Source organism: Trachurus japonicus, unplaced genomic scaffold (genome assembly GCF_045865225.1).
Source record: "Trachurus japonicus isolate A0001 unplaced genomic scaffold, Traja_1.0 AP030749.1".
Lineage (NCBI taxonomy): Eukaryota > Metazoa > Chordata > Actinopteri > Carangiformes > Carangidae > Trachurus > Trachurus japonicus.
This window is the reverse complement of record NW_028220882.1, coordinates 472,345-492,148: the sequence shown is the minus strand read 5'-3', so window position 1 is coordinate 492,148 and position 19,804 is coordinate 472,345. Positions and strand designations below refer to the sequence as shown.

The 19,804-nt window shown below is 40.3% G+C and overlaps 1 protein-coding gene across 1 annotated transcript; it reads right to left on the bottom strand.

The window, feature by feature from the left end:
• Positions 1-8,688: 8,688 nt before the first annotated feature.
• On the bottom strand, positions 8,689-19,551 carry LOC146960061 (purine nucleoside phosphorylase LACC1-like). Its single transcript, XM_085772642.1, has 7 exons — positions 19,345-19,551; positions 17,537-17,791; positions 15,440-15,518; positions 13,563-13,741; positions 9,952-10,117; positions 9,449-9,518; positions 8,689-8,875 (listed from the first exon to the last, which is right to left on the bottom strand). The coding sequence occupies exons 1-7, from the start codon at positions 19,549-19,551 to the stop codon at positions 8,689-8,691; spliced, it is 1,143 nt and encodes a 380-aa protein (XP_085628768.1).
• Between the last annotated feature and the right edge of the window lie 253 nt (positions 19,552-19,804).

The following is a 19,804-nucleotide window of genomic DNA, read 5'->3' as shown; positions in this document are numbered from 1 at the left end:
GAGGAAATCCTACTTCCCATGCATAATCAGTGAAAATAATGTAACAAAAATGTTTGACCCCATGCCAGATTTACTCAACTCCATGTTATGCATTTAAACTTAAAAACTTTGAAAATTCCTACCAAAGCATACATGCTACAGTTTTGAAACTTTCACCAAAATGTCGCCCCAATACTGCTGAAACTTTAGTCCAATTAAACTCATTACAAATTATGAAGTCCATCCCTCAACTTATTATCTCCTCCCACAATTTTTGTTCAATTGACACCAAACTTGCTAGAGAGCATCTTCAGACTGTCCTCCACAAACCATCCACACAGATTTTTGATTGATCAAAAATTGAGCCTCCAGTGCATGAAAACGTTTGACTGTAAACAGTACTGTAAACATATGCCATCCAATTCCTGCTAAATACATTTTCAATCTTCCTGGAAAAAATGACAATATTTTGGAGTCATGGATGATGAAGTTTGGCAAATATCAGAATTTTATCTCAAAAACTGAATTTTTGAGAACATTTTGAATTCTGCTCTCATGGGAACAACTGCAGTCAATGTAAGAGTGACATTTTTAAACATCAGATTTTCTCTTATTAAGAAAAACACTTATCATTAAAAACAAATCACCATTTCCATGCTGTCAAGATTTTGTTTGATTTTTGTTTAGATAACAGAATTTCTGATATTTTGACAATTTTGCTTCTGCTTCAACAACAGCTGCCCGGTCGGTGACTCTCTGAGTCTATTTGAGAAGACACACACCGGGTCTCACTTCCAGACAATTAGCTCAGTGAGTTAGGAGCTGGATCTTTGTGTCAGTGGATGTGGGTTCAAGCCACAAGGGTGATGACGATGACATATCAAAATGCCAGATGTCCTCAACTAGTAACATAAGACAACAGTCCTGATGGTGGTGTTACAACACGCATCTAAATTTAAAAACTTTGAAAATAAATTCATAACGGATCAACCATATGTGCTACGGCTTTGCAACTTTCACTTTCAAATTGCCTAATTTTGTCTATAAAAAAATTGCCCGGCCTCGACCATTGCTGCGCAGCAGCTATAATTATTATATTATTATTCCAAACAGTGTAGAGATGTTTGTATTAAAGGCTTATTCTGGTGTAAATTTAACCCATTGTCTAATCTATTACATTATAAAGGTAGATGTTTGTATTAAAGCTCCATACAGTATAAAGGTAGATGTTTGTGTTAAAGCTCCATACAGTATAAAGGTAGATGTTTGTGTTAAAGCTCCTTCAAAATAAAGGTAGATGTTTGTATTAAAGCTCCATACAGTATAAAGGTAGATGTTTGTGTTAAAGCTCCATACAGTATAAAGGTAGATGTTTGTGTTAAAGCTCCTTCAAAATAAAGGTAGATGTTTGTGTTAAAGCTCCTTCAAAATAAAGGTAGATGTTTGTATTAAAGCTCCATACGGTAGAAAGGGTCCGACTGTATCTTAACTCTTAACTCCACAGATCTTCCATCAGACTGATCAGTTTCTCTCTTGAAGCTTGACTTCAGACTTGGTGACTTGGGTCCTGATCAGGACTCTGCAGTGACTCCATCCTCCACCTCCAGCTGCTCGTTACCCACACATTAACAACAGCTGCCGACCTTAATGAGGCCGTTAAATAAAGTCCAGTCAGCTGGAACATGAACAGTGTTGGACACAAATATTAACATGGTTTTAAACAGTGAAACGCTGATGACGGCTCAGACCTCACACCATGACTCAGCAGAACAGTGACTGACTTTACTCTGCTACCAGACAACAGAGGAGCTTCACTGCAAAAACTCAAAATCTTTCCAAGAATATTTGTCTCATTTCTAGTAAAAACTAAACTCTTTTCACTTAAAATAACATTCATCACCTAACAATGAACTTGTTTTTAGATAATTTTCATTTGTTTCTGTGGGAGGGTAGAAGATGCATGTCACATGACATGACAAGTCATGTGACCATTTTTCATTTCACTGTTTATTTCACACCAGACCACAGCAACCAGACAGAACAAACTACAGACACCAACATACCAATACAACAACAGCACAGTTAGAAAACAACAACACCTGGTGTGAAAAGGGGATGGACGAAGCATAGCTTTTAAATTTCCATCCCCCACATAAAGACACCATCGAGACATACATAACAACAACAACAACAACAAAAAAAAAAAAAAACAAGCGAGCAAACAAACAAAAAGCATTGAAGTAAGAGCATTGCGTTGATAGACTTGGTTGAAGAAATAACAAACTGTATCGGTATCTTTATCGATCTTAAAAAGGCATTTGATACGATAGATCATACAATTTTGTTAAATAAGCTGGAGCGTTATGGTATAAGGGGTATTGCTCTAGGATGGCTGAGAAGCTATCTGAATGAGAGACAGCAATTTGTCCAAATAGATAATCATGTTTCAACCTGTAGAGATATCATTTGTGGTGTTCCTCAAGGGTCGGTATTAGGCCCCATCCTATTTATACTGTACATTAATGATATTTGTTTGATATCGAATGTGATGAAATGGATACTCTTTGCTGATGACACCAACATTATTTGCTCTGGTGAAAACTTACAGCAACTCCTGGAAACGACTACGCATGAAATTAACAAGCTGAAAAATTGGTTCACTTTGAACAAACTATTTCTAAATTTGAAAAAAACAAAGATTATGTTATTTGGTAAACACAACACTGATGTCCCAGTTCAAATTAAAATTGATAATGTAATAATTGAAAAAGTAGAAGAAACTACATTTCTTGGAGTGATCATTCATGAAAAAATGTGCTGGAAACCTCAGATAAAACATGTTTGTTCTAAAGTTGCAAGGAGTGTGGGTGTCATCCGAAGAGTTAAGTATATACTAAATCATAAGTCTTTACTTTCACTATATTATGCTTTTGTTTTTCCTTATCTGAACTACTGTGTGGAGGTCTGGGGCAATACATACAACACTAATTTGCACCCATTGATTATTCTACAGAAAATAGCGATTCGTAATGTTTGTAATGTAAAGTACAATGATCATACAAATGACTTGTTCTTGAGGGCAGCAGTATTGAAATTCCTGGACCTGATTAAACTAAAAACTGTACAAATTGCCTATATGGCCAAACATAATCAATTACCTGATACTATACAAGGTCTCTTCTGTGAAAGGGAAAGTGCCAAGAGATATGATCTTCGGGGTAAACATAAACTGGCACAGCAGCTCACAAGAACAACCCTTAAATCTATGTGTGTCTCAGTTTGTGGAGTAATTATGTGGAATGGTTTGGCTGAAAACATTAGAAATAGTAAAAGCCTGAGCGAGTTTAAAAGAAAGTTTAAACAGCAGATGTTTGATGTGTACAGTAGGGAAGACGGTGGTGGTTAAATTAAACTAAATTAAATTGATTAAATAAATACATAAATAATATAGGACAAATGTAGGACTGTTGAGGGAGCTCCCAAGAAGAGATAAATCTCAGCAGGTAGTGGCAGAGGGCCCTTTTCTTTGTTCTGGTGAGGCGGTTGGGCAGCTCGCTCACGTAGCGAGAGATAGCCGGACTTCACAATTCCCGTGCCTCAGGGCTAAGAACGACCTCACGGTAATATATGAATTGTTTCGGGTGTTTTTTTATGCAAGTACATGTAGTGTGCTGTGTTGGATGTTTTTAATTTGTGTGGAAGCAATATCATGACTCTTTATACTTACTGTTTATATTTGTGTGTCTTCCAGTCGAGGGATGACATGACCATGACAGAGCGACTGTGGCTAAAGGTCCGGTAATTAATGTATTAAGTTATGTCTGTATTTTAATGTATGCCCAAGCCATGATATTTATAATGTCCTCTCCTTAGAGAGTCTCACACACTGGGACCTGCCCTCTGCCCAAGCAGAAAATTGCCACGTGAACCAGGGTGTATGAACTCATACCTGGCAAAGTAGGCTTATATTTTATTACCAGTCTTTAGTGTTTTTAACTAAGTATGGTGCCTTGAATGTGTACTAATAGATGTTGTGTCTTCCTTTCAAGGATCAGCCCAGCCACTGTTTTCTATGATTAAATTTTTCTTTTGTGTGTTCATTTATTGGTTTAGTTCCTGAATATGTGATCTCATAAGCATAGGTTTGAGGCTATTTATTTTTATGGTTTACGAAATGTGTATTTTCTTGGATGGTGATTTGAGAGTTTGATTTTCTGTCTCCCCTCTTTGTCTGCAGCTTGAGTGTCCAAGGCCGGGTCTGCACCGACACACTGCTCCTGTCTGTGGTGGGACTGCACAGGGTGACACATTGTAGTGGTGTGTATATATATTGCCTAGTGACACTGCATGATATCTTTAAAGTAATTAGATGTAGAGTTTGTAGTGCATGTTTGCGGTGCTAGACTTGCTGTCCCCTCTTTCTGTCTTCCACAGCTTCATCTTTCAGCTGGTGAGCACAGCAGACCCGACCTTCTGAGCATAAGGAGACGTTAGTTTGTCGCCATCCACATTTTGTTTGTTATTTTGCCTCACTCCTATACCATGTTGCGCCCTCAACATAGATTGATCTGATTGTAATAAAAAGAGATTATTTTTCATACAGTACTGGCTTCTTGTAAGTTGTTCCTGTTTTGGGGAAGTATGGGCCATACAACACAAAGAGAAATCTATTGCTAATCAAGGGTTCCTCCTGTCCTTTAATAGGAGGTGGCGTTGTTGACATGTTTAAGTGACTCTCAGTGCCAGGCACTACATTTCAAACAAATTTTCACTTGAAATAAGTAGAAAAATCTGCCAGTGAAAGCAAGTTTTTTGTGCTTGTAATAAGAAAGGAAAACTTGATCTACTGTCAGATTCTTCTACTTACTTAAAGTGAAAATCTGCTTTAAAGAAGTAAAAACTAAAAACAAGCTACTTTTTATGTGATGAGTCTTATTTTAAAGCAGAAGTAAGCGATCCAGTCGTTTTGGCTAATGCTGCGTTCCAGGCAGGCTTTTGAAACCGTAAATTACAGCTTCAAGTCACAACTTACGACTTTGTAGCGTTCCAGGCAACCCACTCGTGTTTCTCCGACCTGTTTTACCGGTGAAAGTCACTATAACGGCCACTCGTAACTTCTGACCCGTGAACTCGTACCAGATCGAACTGGTACCACTTCACAGGTCGGAAAATTACGAGTTACGAGTTGCCTTGAACGCACCATAACATCTTGTCAGCAGATGGAGTTAGCAGCCCCCGCCCTCGTCATGGATCTATTGGTCCTCGTCCCTACGTCACCACATTCAGGCGCATCCCTTGGCTGCACACACAGAGAGGACTGCCCCTTTATGCCGTTCTCTCTCCTCATTGGATAAAAACTGTAGGATACGATAAATGTTTTCTCCTGGGCTCAGAGCAGAGCAGAGTGACTGACAGACCCGTGTTTCGGTCCAAACACTCTATAGAAGTGATTGCTGTCGGAAGATACAACTATTTAAGACTTAGATTAACACAAATATATCGCTTACTTCTGCTTTAAGAGACCAATCGCACAGGGAAATTTTAAAGCAATCGGGACAAGCTCGTGCATCCTTCCAGTGTGTCACACACTGTAGAAACAGTGATACAGCAACAGTTTGAATAAACAGTCTGCTGCTGGATCACAGCCTCATCTACTCCAATAGTGTTGCTGTGTGCAAGATTCAAATCATAAATGTGGAAGACCAACTCTCTAAGTAAAAAAACAACAAAACACATAGGTTTAAACACATTGTGATGAAAATGTAGCCTAAATAAAGATAACAAAATTGAAATTGAGGAACATGAAATAAAAGAATATAAGATATGAGAGTAAAAAGTCATAGTTATGAGAGAGAGAGAGTCAAAAGAGTCAAATTTATTTTATTTGAATTTATTTGGTGGCATTTCCTGGATGTGTCTTGTGGGTCCCGGTGACCGCAGACTTCACTTCACCAGCTGCACCAGTGCATTGTGGGATTTATACTTGGCCAAACATCGCTCCGATGCATATAAATGGACAATTCCAGTCAAATCCAACCTGGGGCTCTAGTTTCTAATATTTTAGCTCTAACAGAATTAATGTTTAGATTTTTTTTTCTCCTGCAGTTTTAGAGGTAAATTCATGCAAAACCACTGATTTCCCTCTAAAACACGAGTGGATTTTCACTCCCATCCCACTCCCAGAGAAAAAATCTCATCCCATCCCAATCCCGGGCCGGAGTAAAACAATAAATCCCATCCCATCCCATTCCTGTAGAATGACTCCCGATCCCATCCCGCTCCCACTCATCTTTGAACTAAGATGAAGTGTGATGATGATGATTTAATTGACATGCCCGAAATAAACAAAGTGATTCATTGATTGATTGAAAATTACTCCCACTCCCATCCCACTCCTGTTTTTTTTAAATTAATAAATTAGTCACTTTCACTTTCCACTCTCATAAACCTTTGCAATATTTGTGACTTCCCAACAAGTTCTGTAACGCCGGTTCGCCGTCGTTTATTTCTCCGCGCCGGTCGACAACCGCTTCTGCCCCTCAGCTGTGTGTGTGTTCCTCTCTCGCGCTCTGTTTAAATTGATAAACACAAATAGGCTACAAACGTACACACATTGGACTCTGGTATTTGTCAATCTCTGTATTTTATTTTGAAAATTGTTTTATTTTGAAAATTGACCGGATTGTCTTGTGTTTCTTTGTGTGACTTCCTGCCAGAATTGACGCGATCGCTCGCGGCTAGCGCACAAAATAGACTGTCAAATAAACGTGGGATTCTTGTCAGAAGGATGATGGCTGGAGTCACAAACTGCTGTTAATCCGTGCATTTATTTACAGTGAACAAACAAACAAACAAACAAACAAAAGTGTCTCTTAGAATGCTCAAATCACAATTCCCACCCACAATGTGCCGTCTGTGGCGTGAGTCACTGTTGGCCGGAGCATTATACCCTATGCCCCTCCCCAGACCAACCAAATCCCAATTAACTCACAAATGACTATTCTGCTTCACCAAACTACTTCTGCAAAGGCCCCACAATAGACCCACAAAAACAATACACATTAGGGGTGGGCAAAAATATCGATATGGCAATATATCGCGATACTTTATATCGCGATACGATATCGATATTCAATATTTAAATATCGATTTTTTTTTCAATTTTTTTTTTCAAATAATAAATCATGTTTCAGACGTAAATCCAGTACGACTTCCGTCGCTGTACTGCTGCCTCAGAATGTGTGTTGTACATGCAAATATGTTGTTGTAACTTGCACTTGTATAAAATGGCATGGATAATTTGAATTACATTGTTTTGACTCAGTTTGTCCCATAAATTATCACTATCATCTGATGTACATACAACTCGGATTTCAAGATGCATAATGCCTTTTACATTTTTCAGTGAACTATGTAGAATATCGTAGAATATCACAATATATCGCAAAATTTGGATATCGCAATATTGTATCGTATCGTGACTCAAGTATCGTGATGCGTATCGTATCGTGAGGTCCTTGGCAATGCCCACCCCTAATACACATCATTCAATACATTCTCCAATCAAACATTCTTCCATCAATCATAAATCACCAAAAATAAGCAGTTAATTAAAGGTCAAGGTAAAAAAAAACCCTACCACTAAGGGAATAGTGGTATCAACCTGCCCAACCGGTAGCTGCCACCACCATATAAGGCAGCCCCCTTCAGGTGCTCTGGTTAGCCCCTAGGAAGAGAGGAGGAGAGGACCACAAACACCCAACGGTAACATAACTGAATAAACCTTGAATAATAACGAAACTCTGTGTGTGTGGTACATTTCTTTTATGTTATTGTAGGGGAGGTGTATGGAGTTTAAATGAATGTCCAGTGTGGTGTGTGCACTCACCACGGAAACAGAGGGGAAACATTTGTTAACCTATGAACCAGAGCTTCACCGTGTGCCCCCTTTATACAGCGACGAGGCCTTTGTCACATAATAGACCAGACGCCCAAATGATGGCTGCAAATAGTTTTGGCTCACTGAAAGATGACTACAAAAATGGACGCGTCAGATGATTTATGGTATCAGATGTGTTATTGCCAGTCTCTAACTCTCCCCTTCACTGCTTTTGTTTAGATCTTATATGACTATATCTACTTGTGTAATTTATTTATTTATTTTAAATTTAATTTATAATAATAATCTGTCTGTATTTCGTTTACTTACTCTTTTATTTTTTATTTATCAATTCCTTTTTAATTATTATTATTTATTTATTTATTTTATTCTTTTCTTTTCTTTTCTTTGTCTTTTCCTTTCTGATGCTTTTTTTTAACTTTTGGGGTAAGGACAGTCATGAGCTAAGTTTACATTTGGGTTTGGATGGTGGCTTGTTTTTCTTTCCGTATTGATATGTGAATACAGAGAGCACTTGTATGTTGTCGATAAAAATCAATAAAATCTATTGAGAAAAAAAAGAGAAAAAAAAGGGAAAAATAAATAAAAAATGGACGCGTCTGTCCTTTTTGGTTGTTTAACATGGCTGAAAATCATCATCTAGTGATGGCGTTCCCACTCCTGCCCGCTCCCGTTGATTTTTATTCCCGTCCCGTCCCAGTCACGGGATTAATACAACTTTGACTCCCATCCTGCGGGAATCCCACGGGAATCACGTGACCCACAGGAATTCCCGACAAATGTCATCCTCTAGCGAGTCTAGCGTGAGGTCAGGTCTGCTCCGCCGGGTCCCTGATCCACAGGTATCCCACCTGGGTGCCGAAGTTGGGTCCGTCCCTGACGTGGGAGAAGAAGAGTTCCGGGTGACAGGAAGTGCAGGGCGTGACGGGGGGGCGGTCCGTCACCGTGTGGTCGTGGATGTTTTCCGGTAGGACGCCACCTTTCTGTAGGAGGAGCCTGTGGTGGCGGGAAAACAAACACATGATGTAATCTGACTTATAAAACGGAAAGGTGAAATCCGGCGATCTGATTGGTTGTTAACCGTGGTATAATGAGCATATACCACGGCTACTATAGAGTGGAAGCAGGAAGTAACGTCGCCATGGGAACTCAACTCGGAAAAAGTCTCCATGTATATCGTTCACTTACATGGAGACTTTTTCCGAGTTGAGGTCCCATGGCGATGTTACTTCCTGCTTCTGCTTCGGCTCTCTATTCTAAAGCCTTATCACAGCGTAGGCTATCACTCCGCCTCAGGCACGTATGACTGGTAATGGAAGTTGTTGTCATGCATCCATGACAACGGACTGTTGCAGTCCGTAGCAAAAGACAGTTGGTGTTTTTACGATGTTAAAGGGACAACGAGGAGTTTCTCCATCGGCAGAACGAAAAATTCTGCGACAATAAGAAAGTCTGATATTAATGTGGATGAATCTACGTTACCACTTGTTAATGGTCCATTTTAGATAAATCTATGGTTTTGTCTCTATGGTTATTTTGTTATTATTAGTGGTGGTGGAAATGCTGGGCGAGCCGACCAGCTCCGTCACCATGGCCTCCACCGTCGCCATGGCAACCCCCATCAGGGTCCCTTTCCAACCTGAGGAGGAGTGAGCAGCAGGAAACGATGAGGTCAGACTCTGCACTGCAAAAACTCAAAATCTTTCCAAGAATATTTGTCTTATTTCTTGTCAAAACTAATCTCTTTCCACTTAAAATAAGACTCATCACCTAAAAATGTACTTGTTTTTAGATCATTTTCACTTGTTTCAAACAAAATTTCACTTGAAATAAGTAGAAAAATCTGCCAGTGAAAGCAAGTTTTTTGTGCTTGTAATAAGAAAGAAAAACTTGCTCCACTATCAGATTTTTCTACTTGTTTCAAGTGAAAATCTGCTTGAAAGAAGTAAAAAGTGTCTAAAAACAAGATACTTTTAATATGATGAGTCTTATTTTAAGTAGAATGAGATTAGTTTTGAGTAGAAATAAGACAAATATTCTTGGTAAGATGTTGAGTTTTTGCAGTGTTTCACCTGCGTGAGCGGCTCCGATGACCTTTGACACCGGGTCGGCGAACAGCAGCGGCATGCAGTCGGCCCCCGGCGCCGCTATGACAACGCCCCGCTGATTGGTCACGATCCCGTCGTAGCTGTCGGGCTCAGACTTCCCCATGACCCAAACGTCTGCGCCGTGGTTCACCTGCAGGAGACGGGTTGGCAGATACAGGAGTGTTTAGGTTTGTGCATTGGCACGATTCAATTCGATTCGATTCTCCGATGCATTGCGATGCATCAAAATTCTACTGCACGCAACACGGCAAATTTTTCATCAGTCATGAGATATTGAACAACAGATTTTATGGGCTGCTATGTTTGTATTATCACTCTCCTGTATCTTTGACATAAATGTCATTAAATAAAATAAAATTGAATGGTAGGCCTACAGGGTATTGGATATGGCATTTTCAAACCTGAAAAAGAAAACATAAATCACTTCTAGGGCTGCCCCCAAAAATTAGCCGACCAAAATTTAATTGGCCGATTGGTCGCAGGAAAAAACAAACAAACCTTTGGAGCCGTGTTTTGTCAATATTAACTCAAAATCAATATGACTCAACTATATCTCTCTCTCTCTGCATCAGAGACCCCCGTCTTACAGCCTGAGCTCAGTCACTTTTACCTAGCCTCGTAAACCAGCCTCTCGCGGAAATGCATTTCAATTAATTTCTGAGGGAGAGTCTGGCCTCATTCCCTCTCTAAGTGTTTGGGGTGGGCGGCAGCAGGGTGGGAGTAGTAGCAAAGACGGTTTAATATCTTTGGTAGTAGCGTTGACAGACAACCCCATTCAGCCAATCAGCAAGTTGGTGTAGTGACGGGGCTTTGCACCAGTCGGTCCCTGATTGGCCAACGTGCTGTGTCAATCACAGCGGGCGACGCTGATTGGCTCGGCCTTCTGAGGGTTTCAGTCCAAACCAGGGACGTGCACATGACTATAGAGGGGCAGGGGCTCAACATCAGAAAAGGGCAGATCTACATTTTTTTCAGGCCTTAATATCAAAATATCAAATAAATTAAAATAAATTACAGTTACTATTTAGTCGGTAGAGAAAGCCTGCACGCCTTCAGGACTGCAGTCAACACACTGGACCAATTTCCCAACTTCCCGAAACAGAGTCATGACTTCTGAACTGGTGGCTAAGGCCAATATGGTATTGGGTGCACATTAACGTGGCTTGCAGAAAAAAAAATCATGTGAGTGCAAGTGCAAAATAGTATAGGCTAAGCCTACAGGCTACACACACAAAACCAAGAAATGACGACTGTGACTGCTACTGCTACAGCAAAGTCACAATTAGCAGTAACTCAATATCTGGAAACAAATTCAAATAGTCAGTGAAATCAAGCTGAGTGAGTGATTCCTCCTGTTGCTGCTGTTCACTACAGTCAGGTGATGTTAGACAGAGGAGGGGGTGGGGCTTAACTCTTAACAAGCAGTGAGCTAAACAAACACAAATGGGTCTTTTCTGAAATATGACTCAAATTAAGCTCGTTGAATAAGTGGACGGCGACTTGTCAGAACCGACAAGGAAGTTATGTTGGTGGATTTAACTCACAAGATTCGACACAAGTCTCTCCACTGTCACGTCTCATCTATGTGCGGCAGTGGCACACACAGAGTTATCTACTTCTCTCTCTCTCTCTCTCTCTCTCTGGACGTGCATGTGAGGGAGCGCGGCAGCGCGCACCGCGGGGCAGCCCCCCCACCCCCCCCCCCACCCCTCAGTGAGGGACAGAGTGGAGCAGCAGCGGACAACACACACACCGACGTACATACACAATACCGTGTGTATTACAAGGAAATGCGTACGGTAGATAACCGTGGCATTTTTACAGCGCGGTTGTTTACATCCTCATGCACAACAGGAATGCATTTGTTGAGAAAAAAAAAAAAAAAAACATTGCAAAAAGGGCAGGGGCTCAAGCACCCTTTGGGCCCTATGTGTGCACGTGCCTGGTCCAAATGCTTAGAATGGGGATGAGGCCAGACTCTCCCTCAGAATGAAATGAAATGCACTTCCGCGAGAGGCTGGTTTACGAGGCTAACTTTTACCCTCCTCTACTGTGTTTATTGGTGATAAACGGGCATACTGATACTACCTGTAGTAACGGTAAAACTACTACCTGTAGTAACGGTAAAACTACTACCTGTAGTAACGGTAAAACCCGACCGGCTTGTTGAGTCTCGGACCCAACACGACCGGACTCATTCATTCATTCATTCATTTTCTATACCGCTTATCCTGCACTAGGGTCACGGGTGGAGCTGGAGCCTATCTCAGCTGACTTTGGGCGAGAGGCGGGGTACACCCTGGACAGGTCGCCAGTCTATCACAGGGCCAACATATATAGACAGACAACCATTCACACTCTCATTCACACCTATGGGCAATTTAGAGTCACCAAGTAACCTAACCTGCATGTCTTTGGACTGTGGGAGGAAGCCGGAGTACCCGGAGAGAACCCACGCATGCACGGGGAGAACATGCAAACTCCACACAGAAAGGCTCCAGCCGGCCGGCAGGTTCGAACCCAGAACCCTCTTGCTGTGAGGCGACAGTGCTAACCACTGCACCACCGTGCCGCCCACGACCGGACTCATGAGCGTTAATTAATTAATTCTCAACCCGACCGCGGGTGAGAAAAAAAGTGCTGCTTAGCATGTAGCTACAGGCTGCGCATGTCGTTGCTCCGGAAACGCCCCCGGAGGTAATTGAAACTTCACAACTTTATTTGAGGCCAGAAAATAAACAGTGACATAATGGATTATGGCACGTTGCCGCATCGATGCTGAATCGTGCATGTCCCGCATTGCAATGCATCGCCAAATCCATTATTGTTGACACCCAGTGTTGTAGTCAAGACCACCTAACCCGAGACCAAGACAAGGCTGAGACCAAACAGAAGAATTATAGTCTATTGGTCATATTGAAAAATAAATGTATTTCAAACTGTTGGTAAAGCCACCCAGCCTGCAGAAGTACTTAACCCTTTTTACATCATGGTGCTTTCAAAAGCAGCAATGATGCTGTTACAACCAATGTATGAAGAACAACACTTGATTCTCTGATGAAAAATTAATGGGAAGAAAAGACGCTCCGCCGAGTGGAACATAAAGTTAAAGCCAGCGGCTGCCTGGGGCGACGTCACACTTTTACCGTCACCTGGAACGAAAACATTGATAAATGTGGGCTGAATAAGAAAATTGAATGATTGACGACTTTGACGGCATCTCTGCTGCATGGTGCCCTCCTTTCTCCTCTCTGACACGTAGGTGGCAGCGTCAACACTTTCAAAATAAAAGACTGTATTGTTACATTTTGATTCGGGAAGTTCTTGCGGTTTAAAAAAAAAACCCCACAGCAGCTGTGGTCTCGGCTGGTCTTGACAAAAAATCCCGAGACCGGCTCGACCAAGACCGAGACAAGACCGAGTAAAAATGCAGTCGAGACCGAGACGAGACCAAGACCTTGAAAATGCGGTCTCGAGACCAAGACCCTTCTCAAGTAGCCTACTACAACACTAGGACACAGGTGGACAGATACAGACAGATACAGACAGACAGAAACAGACACAGGTGACTCTACCTTGACCAGGTGCAGCGGTTTGGGGTGGAAACCGGCGTGCAGGGCCAGTCGGCGTCTGTTCTCCGTCACCACGGCGACGGGGTCTCTCCGCCGGCTGCTGCTGAACAGGTTCATGGAGGACAGCGTGGACACGTAGGACACGCCGCCCGGACGGGAGCTGAAGCCGTGACCGAAGCAGTCTGACGGACAGAGTCGTCATGACGACACACTCACACCAACGCTCATTCATAAAACTAACGGACCTGCTTCTAATACATGTATATTCAATTTTACTTTTTGCCAAATGCCACATTCACAAATGTAAAGTTTAAATAAAAAAACAAATTCAGTTTCTCAACCCTGTCCTGTCTACAGAACAAACAAGCTGTTGTACTAATATAATGTCTTTAATTGATATCTAACCTTGCATTTATTCTTTTTGCTTTATTCTTTTTCATTTAAGAATTTTTTTTTTTTTGTTAAGCAATTTTTTTCTATATTGGCTTTTGCATTGCTAACAGGTTTCTCTAGTTCTTTTCCTCATTTACTTTGATTATAACTGTATCATGTATTGTTGTGTTTGATATAAATCTAATGCAGCTGAAACTACAGTCTGATGATCACTTCAGTTTCTTTTAAATTCTGTTGATCAGTTGCACTGTCGCTGTCAAATAAACCAATAAATTAAATTAAATATCAATAGATTATCAATAGATGATCACCAGTGGATCACAGTAGAGCTGCAACAACTCATTGATTAATCGAACAATAATCAATTATTAAATTAATCATCAACTATTCTGAAAATCTAATAATCAGTTTGAGTCGTTTTTTGAGTAGAAAAAAAGTCCAGATTCTCTGATTCCAGCTTCTTCAATGTGAATATTTCTGGTTTCTTTTACAACAACTGATCGATTAATTGTATAAATTATTGACAGATTAATCAATAATGAAAATAATTGCAGCCCTAGATCACAGTTAAATTAATAAATACATAAATAAATACAGTTAGTTAGTTAGTTACTTATTTCAAGTCTATTTCCACTTGAAATAAGTAGAAAAATCTGATAGTGGAGCAAGTTTTTCTTTCTTATTACAAACACAAAAAACTTTTTCTACTTATTTCAAGTGAAAATTAGTTTGAAACAAGTGAAAATGATCTAAAAACAAGTAAATTTTTAGTTGATGAGTCTGATTTTAAATGGAAAGAGATTAGTTTTGACTAGAAATGAGACATTTTGACAAGAAATAAGACGAATATTCTTGGAAAGATATTGAGTTTTTGCAGTGCAGGTCTGTAAACAACAGCAGCATGGAGACACTCACACTGGACTCATCTCAACATGTCGTTTTTTTAAGAAAAAAAAGTCCAGATTCTCTGATTCCAGCTTCTTAAATGTGAATATTTCTGGTTTCTTTTACAACAACTGATCGATTAATTGTATAAATTATCGACAGATTAATCAATAATGAAAATAATTGCAGCCCTAGATCACAGTTAAATTAATAAATACATAAATTAATAAAATTAGTTAGTAAATTAGTACCTATTAATATTAGTATAATAGTAGTATTAGTAAATACATTAGTTCCTGATGAACTAATAAAATGATAAATTATTACCAACAACTATATGATTTAATAATACTTATAATATATACCTATAATATTAATACCCCTTTCTATGTATATATAGTATATATAGTATATATATAGTATGTATTTTTGCTTCTCCCGCTTTCCCTTTCGGCCATGTGTTTGACATGCCCGAAATAAACAAATTGATTGATTGATTGATTGATTGATTGATTGATGTATATATATATATATATTTTTTATTGTTTGTATGTATGCATATATCCTATATCTCTTAATAAAAAAAAATAAAAAATAGATACCTGGGATCAGTGTTGAGGTCAGCACGGTGACGTCACCTCCCAGCGCCGGGAGCTGCTGCAGAAACGCTGCCACCTCCTCCTGCACAAGGAGACATTTAACATGTAAAAACCAGACTGGATGTGTGTTGTAGATATGTTTTACCTCTGGTCAAAAAGAACATTTCAGATATCTGCAACTACGTTCTTCCTCTCCACAATTGTCATTTCAGATCCACAACTACGTTCTTCCTTCAAATTCCAGTTTGAGATATCTACAACTTGATTCTGACTAGTCATAATTCCAGTTCAAGATATATTTAATTCACCTCAATTACAGATATCTACATGTCCCTGTTCAGATATCTGTAATTAAGTTTTGACTAGGCGAAATGACGTTGTAGATATCTGTAACTGGAATTATGACTAGTCAAAATCAAATTGTAGATATCTCAAACTGGAATTAGTACTAGTGGTAATTCAGTTACAGATATCTGTAATTCACATAGTGGATATCTGCAACTGAATTGTAGATATCTGTAATGACAAACCCCATACACATGAATGGTTAAAGTGACGTCATTTGTCCTATAGAAAGAACGTAGTTGTGGATCTGAAATGTTCTTTTTGACAAGAGGCAAAACTGAATCACAGATATCTTGAACAAAAAATCCAACTATTCAAAATGTAGTTAGGACCAGTCAGAAAGACGTTGTTGATATCTACAATGTTAATTACGGAGAGTCAAACTTAGCTTTTTTTTTTTTTTTTAACTTTATTGCCTTTATGCACATTAACAGACAATTACTGTAACATCACAAAGGAAAACAGATCAAAACATCTTGAGATTGGGTCTCATCTGTCACACAAATAGCACTGTAAAGGGTATTGCACATATTTTATCTGGTTCTATATTCCAAAAAAAAAGGGAAAAAAAGGGATATTTTAGATAATAATAGTGTATAAGAGTCTTAAGCGATATAATCGGTAACTGGGGTCCACTTTCTCATAAAAACAGGTACTTTTAGCTGTAATTGGGCCGTCATATATTCCATCATGTAGACATGTTTTACTTTCTGTAACCACTGAGTGATCATGGGGGGGGGGGGGGGTGGGGTCAGTCGTCATCCAATGTACAGTAGGGGAGACCGGGGTCAGTAGCAACAGGGGATGGTTGCAACATGTCATTTTTCTCCAATCATGAACAAGCTAGAGTGATGACATCACACTGCACATGCTCAGTTGGACCCCCCCCCCCCCCTTGCAGAGAAAAATCAGTTCAATTCTAAAGATGCTCCAGGATTTATTGCAAAGAAAACAGTTTTTGAGGTATGAAAGTATTTTTTTCTTGAGCTTTGTTTTCGTTAGAACTGTTGTCACTCTTTTTGTGATTCTGCTCAAACTTCTATGGTTTAAAGGAGTGATATGTCAACTTTAAGGTGATATGATTAGCATGTATCAAGAGCACTTTGTTTAGCTAGCACATGGGGTTTAATCATGGATATATGAATATAAAAACAGACCACAAAACAGTATTTTGACTTTTTTTTTTTTTTTTACTGTTGTATTGCTAATATTAAATTGATGAGAGAATAAATGACAATGGCAATATAAAAGTTAGCCTATTCCCTCACAAATTGTTCCATTCATCACTGAAAGTCTTTTTTTTTCAATTTGAATATTTGACATCTGCACATGCAGTAATTCCTCCTAATCTAGACAAATCTAGACTGTAATTACCATCTGATCAAAGCTGATGAATAAATAACTATAGAACTTACATTTTTGATAATAATCCTTTTACTAGACATGAAATATATTGTATTTGTAACATGTTGCAACTGGCCCGGGGTCAGTTGCAACATCTGACTCCTTACACTCAAATGCAAACTGTGAAGAATGTGGATTCTGTAATCATCTATTAATTGTGTTGACTATTAACAGACAAATGTAAGTTTATTGTATAAAAATGTGGTTTGTCTAATCCAAACCGTCTCTGAGTAACAGAGCCAAATGCAAAAAGTGTTGCACCTGTCCCGGTCTCCCCTAATAATTTTTCTTGCAATCATCAACAAAATCAAACGTAGCTTTTAAATGTTAAATCCTCTTGCCATAGCCTACCTGGACTCGTTCTTCTTCGTCATCAGGTGAGTCCGTGTGGGCGGGGCCTGGGCAGCTGGGGCAGGTGACGTCCTCCTCCTCGGCCGTCACGCGGTAGTGGAAGCTGTAGAGTCCGGTGAAGAGCAGCCGCTGGTACCGGAGCAGCGCCGCGCGGCCCCGCGCCGTGGTCCGGACCCGCACCGCGCTCAGCTGCAGCCGGTCCACGGTCTGCTTGAACCGGAACAGACTCTCCGCCGTGGAGCCGCAGGCCAGGACCTGTTGCGGAAATTTGTTAGGCAAGAAGATCTGAAATAAAGATGTTGAGATCGACTGTCTTTTAAAGGGATAGTGTCATTTTTTTAAAAAGTGGGGTTGTATGATCTACAAATAGCCCCTAAGTACTTTAATTGCAGTAGAAGACTCTCTGCACTCCTCCCGTTAGCAACGCCAGCCCATAATAGCCCTGCCCAGAGATTTACAACATACAGTGTTGTGAACAGACCCAAAGAAACGGCCTATTTTCACGGCCTAAAAGAGGTTTTACCTGAAAAAAAAATACACAGTTCCATTGTTCACTATAATATAATTTTTTCAGGAAAAACACAGTTTTTATTTGGACCTAACCAACTCACGTATCCCTCCGCCCAGGGTTAGCGCCCGCCGATCAGCAGTTGGTTAGGTCCAAATAAAAACTTTTCAGGTAAAACCTCTTTTAGGCCGTGAAAATAGGCCGTTTCTTTGGGTCTGTTCACAACACTGTATGTTGTAAATCTCTGGGCAGGGCTATTATGGGCTGGCGTTGCTAACGGGAGGAGTGCAGAGAGTCTTCTACTGCAATTAAAGTACTTAGGGGCTATTTGTTGTAGATCATACAACCACACTTTAAAAAAATGAGACTATCCCTTTAAGGGTTTTATTCTTTGCAATGAAGGTTCTCAGTCAGACAGAGTGCAACGCAGTCTACAAAATACAAACTACCAGCAGAACTGAGATCAGCCCCAACTGTCAGCACTTTTAAATCCAGGTTAAAAACATTTCTCTTTTCACCTGCTTCTAGCTGAGAACTTCAAACTTGATCTCTTTTCTTTTCTTTTACTTTTTATTTGCTCTTGCTTTTAACTCTGTTTTTAGTGTTTTGTTTGTTTTTATTCTGTTTTATGCTTCTTCTTTTTTTCTAAATGTTTTGTCTTTATGTAAAGCACATTGAGTTGCCTTGGTACGAAATGCGCTATATAAATAAAGATGCCTTGCAAGGAATGGAACAAAAAATACATTGAACAGAGGAGTTTTGTTTAATCTGCCCCCCCCCCCCCCCCCCCCCCCCCCCCCCACACACACACACACACACAAGTGAACTTTATCTTGCTGAAACAGATTACAATGTAACACCCAGGTCAGCTACAGGCTTCAAATACAAGAACCAGGCGATGTGAGGTGACAACAAGCACAACATGTATCTCTCTATTGTATCAGACAGAGAGCACAGATATGAACTCTAACTAATTATGGCTTATTCATTGTAAATTAATGCATTAATGCTACTAATTCAGAGTGATAAAGGAAGAATGACTGTTCCCCAATAGCCCACTGGTTATTCACATCATTATTCAGAAACAACAATACATTTACAATGAATAAGCCATAATTAGGAGTTAATGTCAGGGAAAGTCTTAATTCATGGTGTAACAGAGGTAGAATAAGGTGTTAATATGTGCTTAATAATGACTACTAAGGAGCTAGTAAGATACTTATATACACATTAATAAGCGCCTAGTTAATGGTGAATCTGTTCCCTGATCTAAAGTGTTACCAAAGTTTCTATTACAGACCTGGACCTGGTCGGCCCCGCACCCAGAGCTCAGGAGCAGCGGATCCACGGAGCCGCTGGTGTCCCGGGGGGGCAGCAGCACAGCCACATGGGGGGCTGAGGCTGAGGCGGACTGGGACTCGGACCGGGTCTCCTCCTGCAGAGCCGCGCCGCAGCAGGCCGGGCAGCAGCCGCCGTGCAGCAGGTCCAGCAGCACGGCCTGAGGCATCGATCGGCTCAGTGAGGACTGAGACCGGATCAACAGGTCTGTACGGTCTCTAGTCTGCTACAGTCCGGGACTTCCTGCTCCTGCTGCTGCAGCGAAGCTCCGCCCTCAGAGGAAACTCCAGCTGTCACGGTGAGGAAACAATCCGCCTCCAAGTGAAACCACTTCAATGGAGAAACCAACTCAGAATGTAGAAAACATCTTTGCATTAGTTCTACATGAAAAACAAAAATGCCCTAAAGTTATTTTCTTTGCT

What these genes read in the sequence shown, in the direction of transcription:
- LOC146960061 (XM_085772642.1), bottom strand. Translation starts at nt 19,551, where the DNA reads ATGCCTCAGGCCGTGCTGCTGGACCTGCTGCACGGCGGCTGCTGCCCG. An exon ending in GCGGGGCCGACCAGGTCCAG is followed by an intron (nt 17,792 to 19,344) that starts GTCTGTAATAGA and finishes TTTCCGCAACAG; the next exon opens with GTCCTGGCCTGCGGCTCCAC. An exon ending in GACCTCAACACTGATCCCAG is followed by an intron (nt 13,742 to 15,439) that starts GTATCTATTTTT and finishes TCTGTCCGTCAG; the next exon opens with ACTGCTTCGGTCACGGCTTC.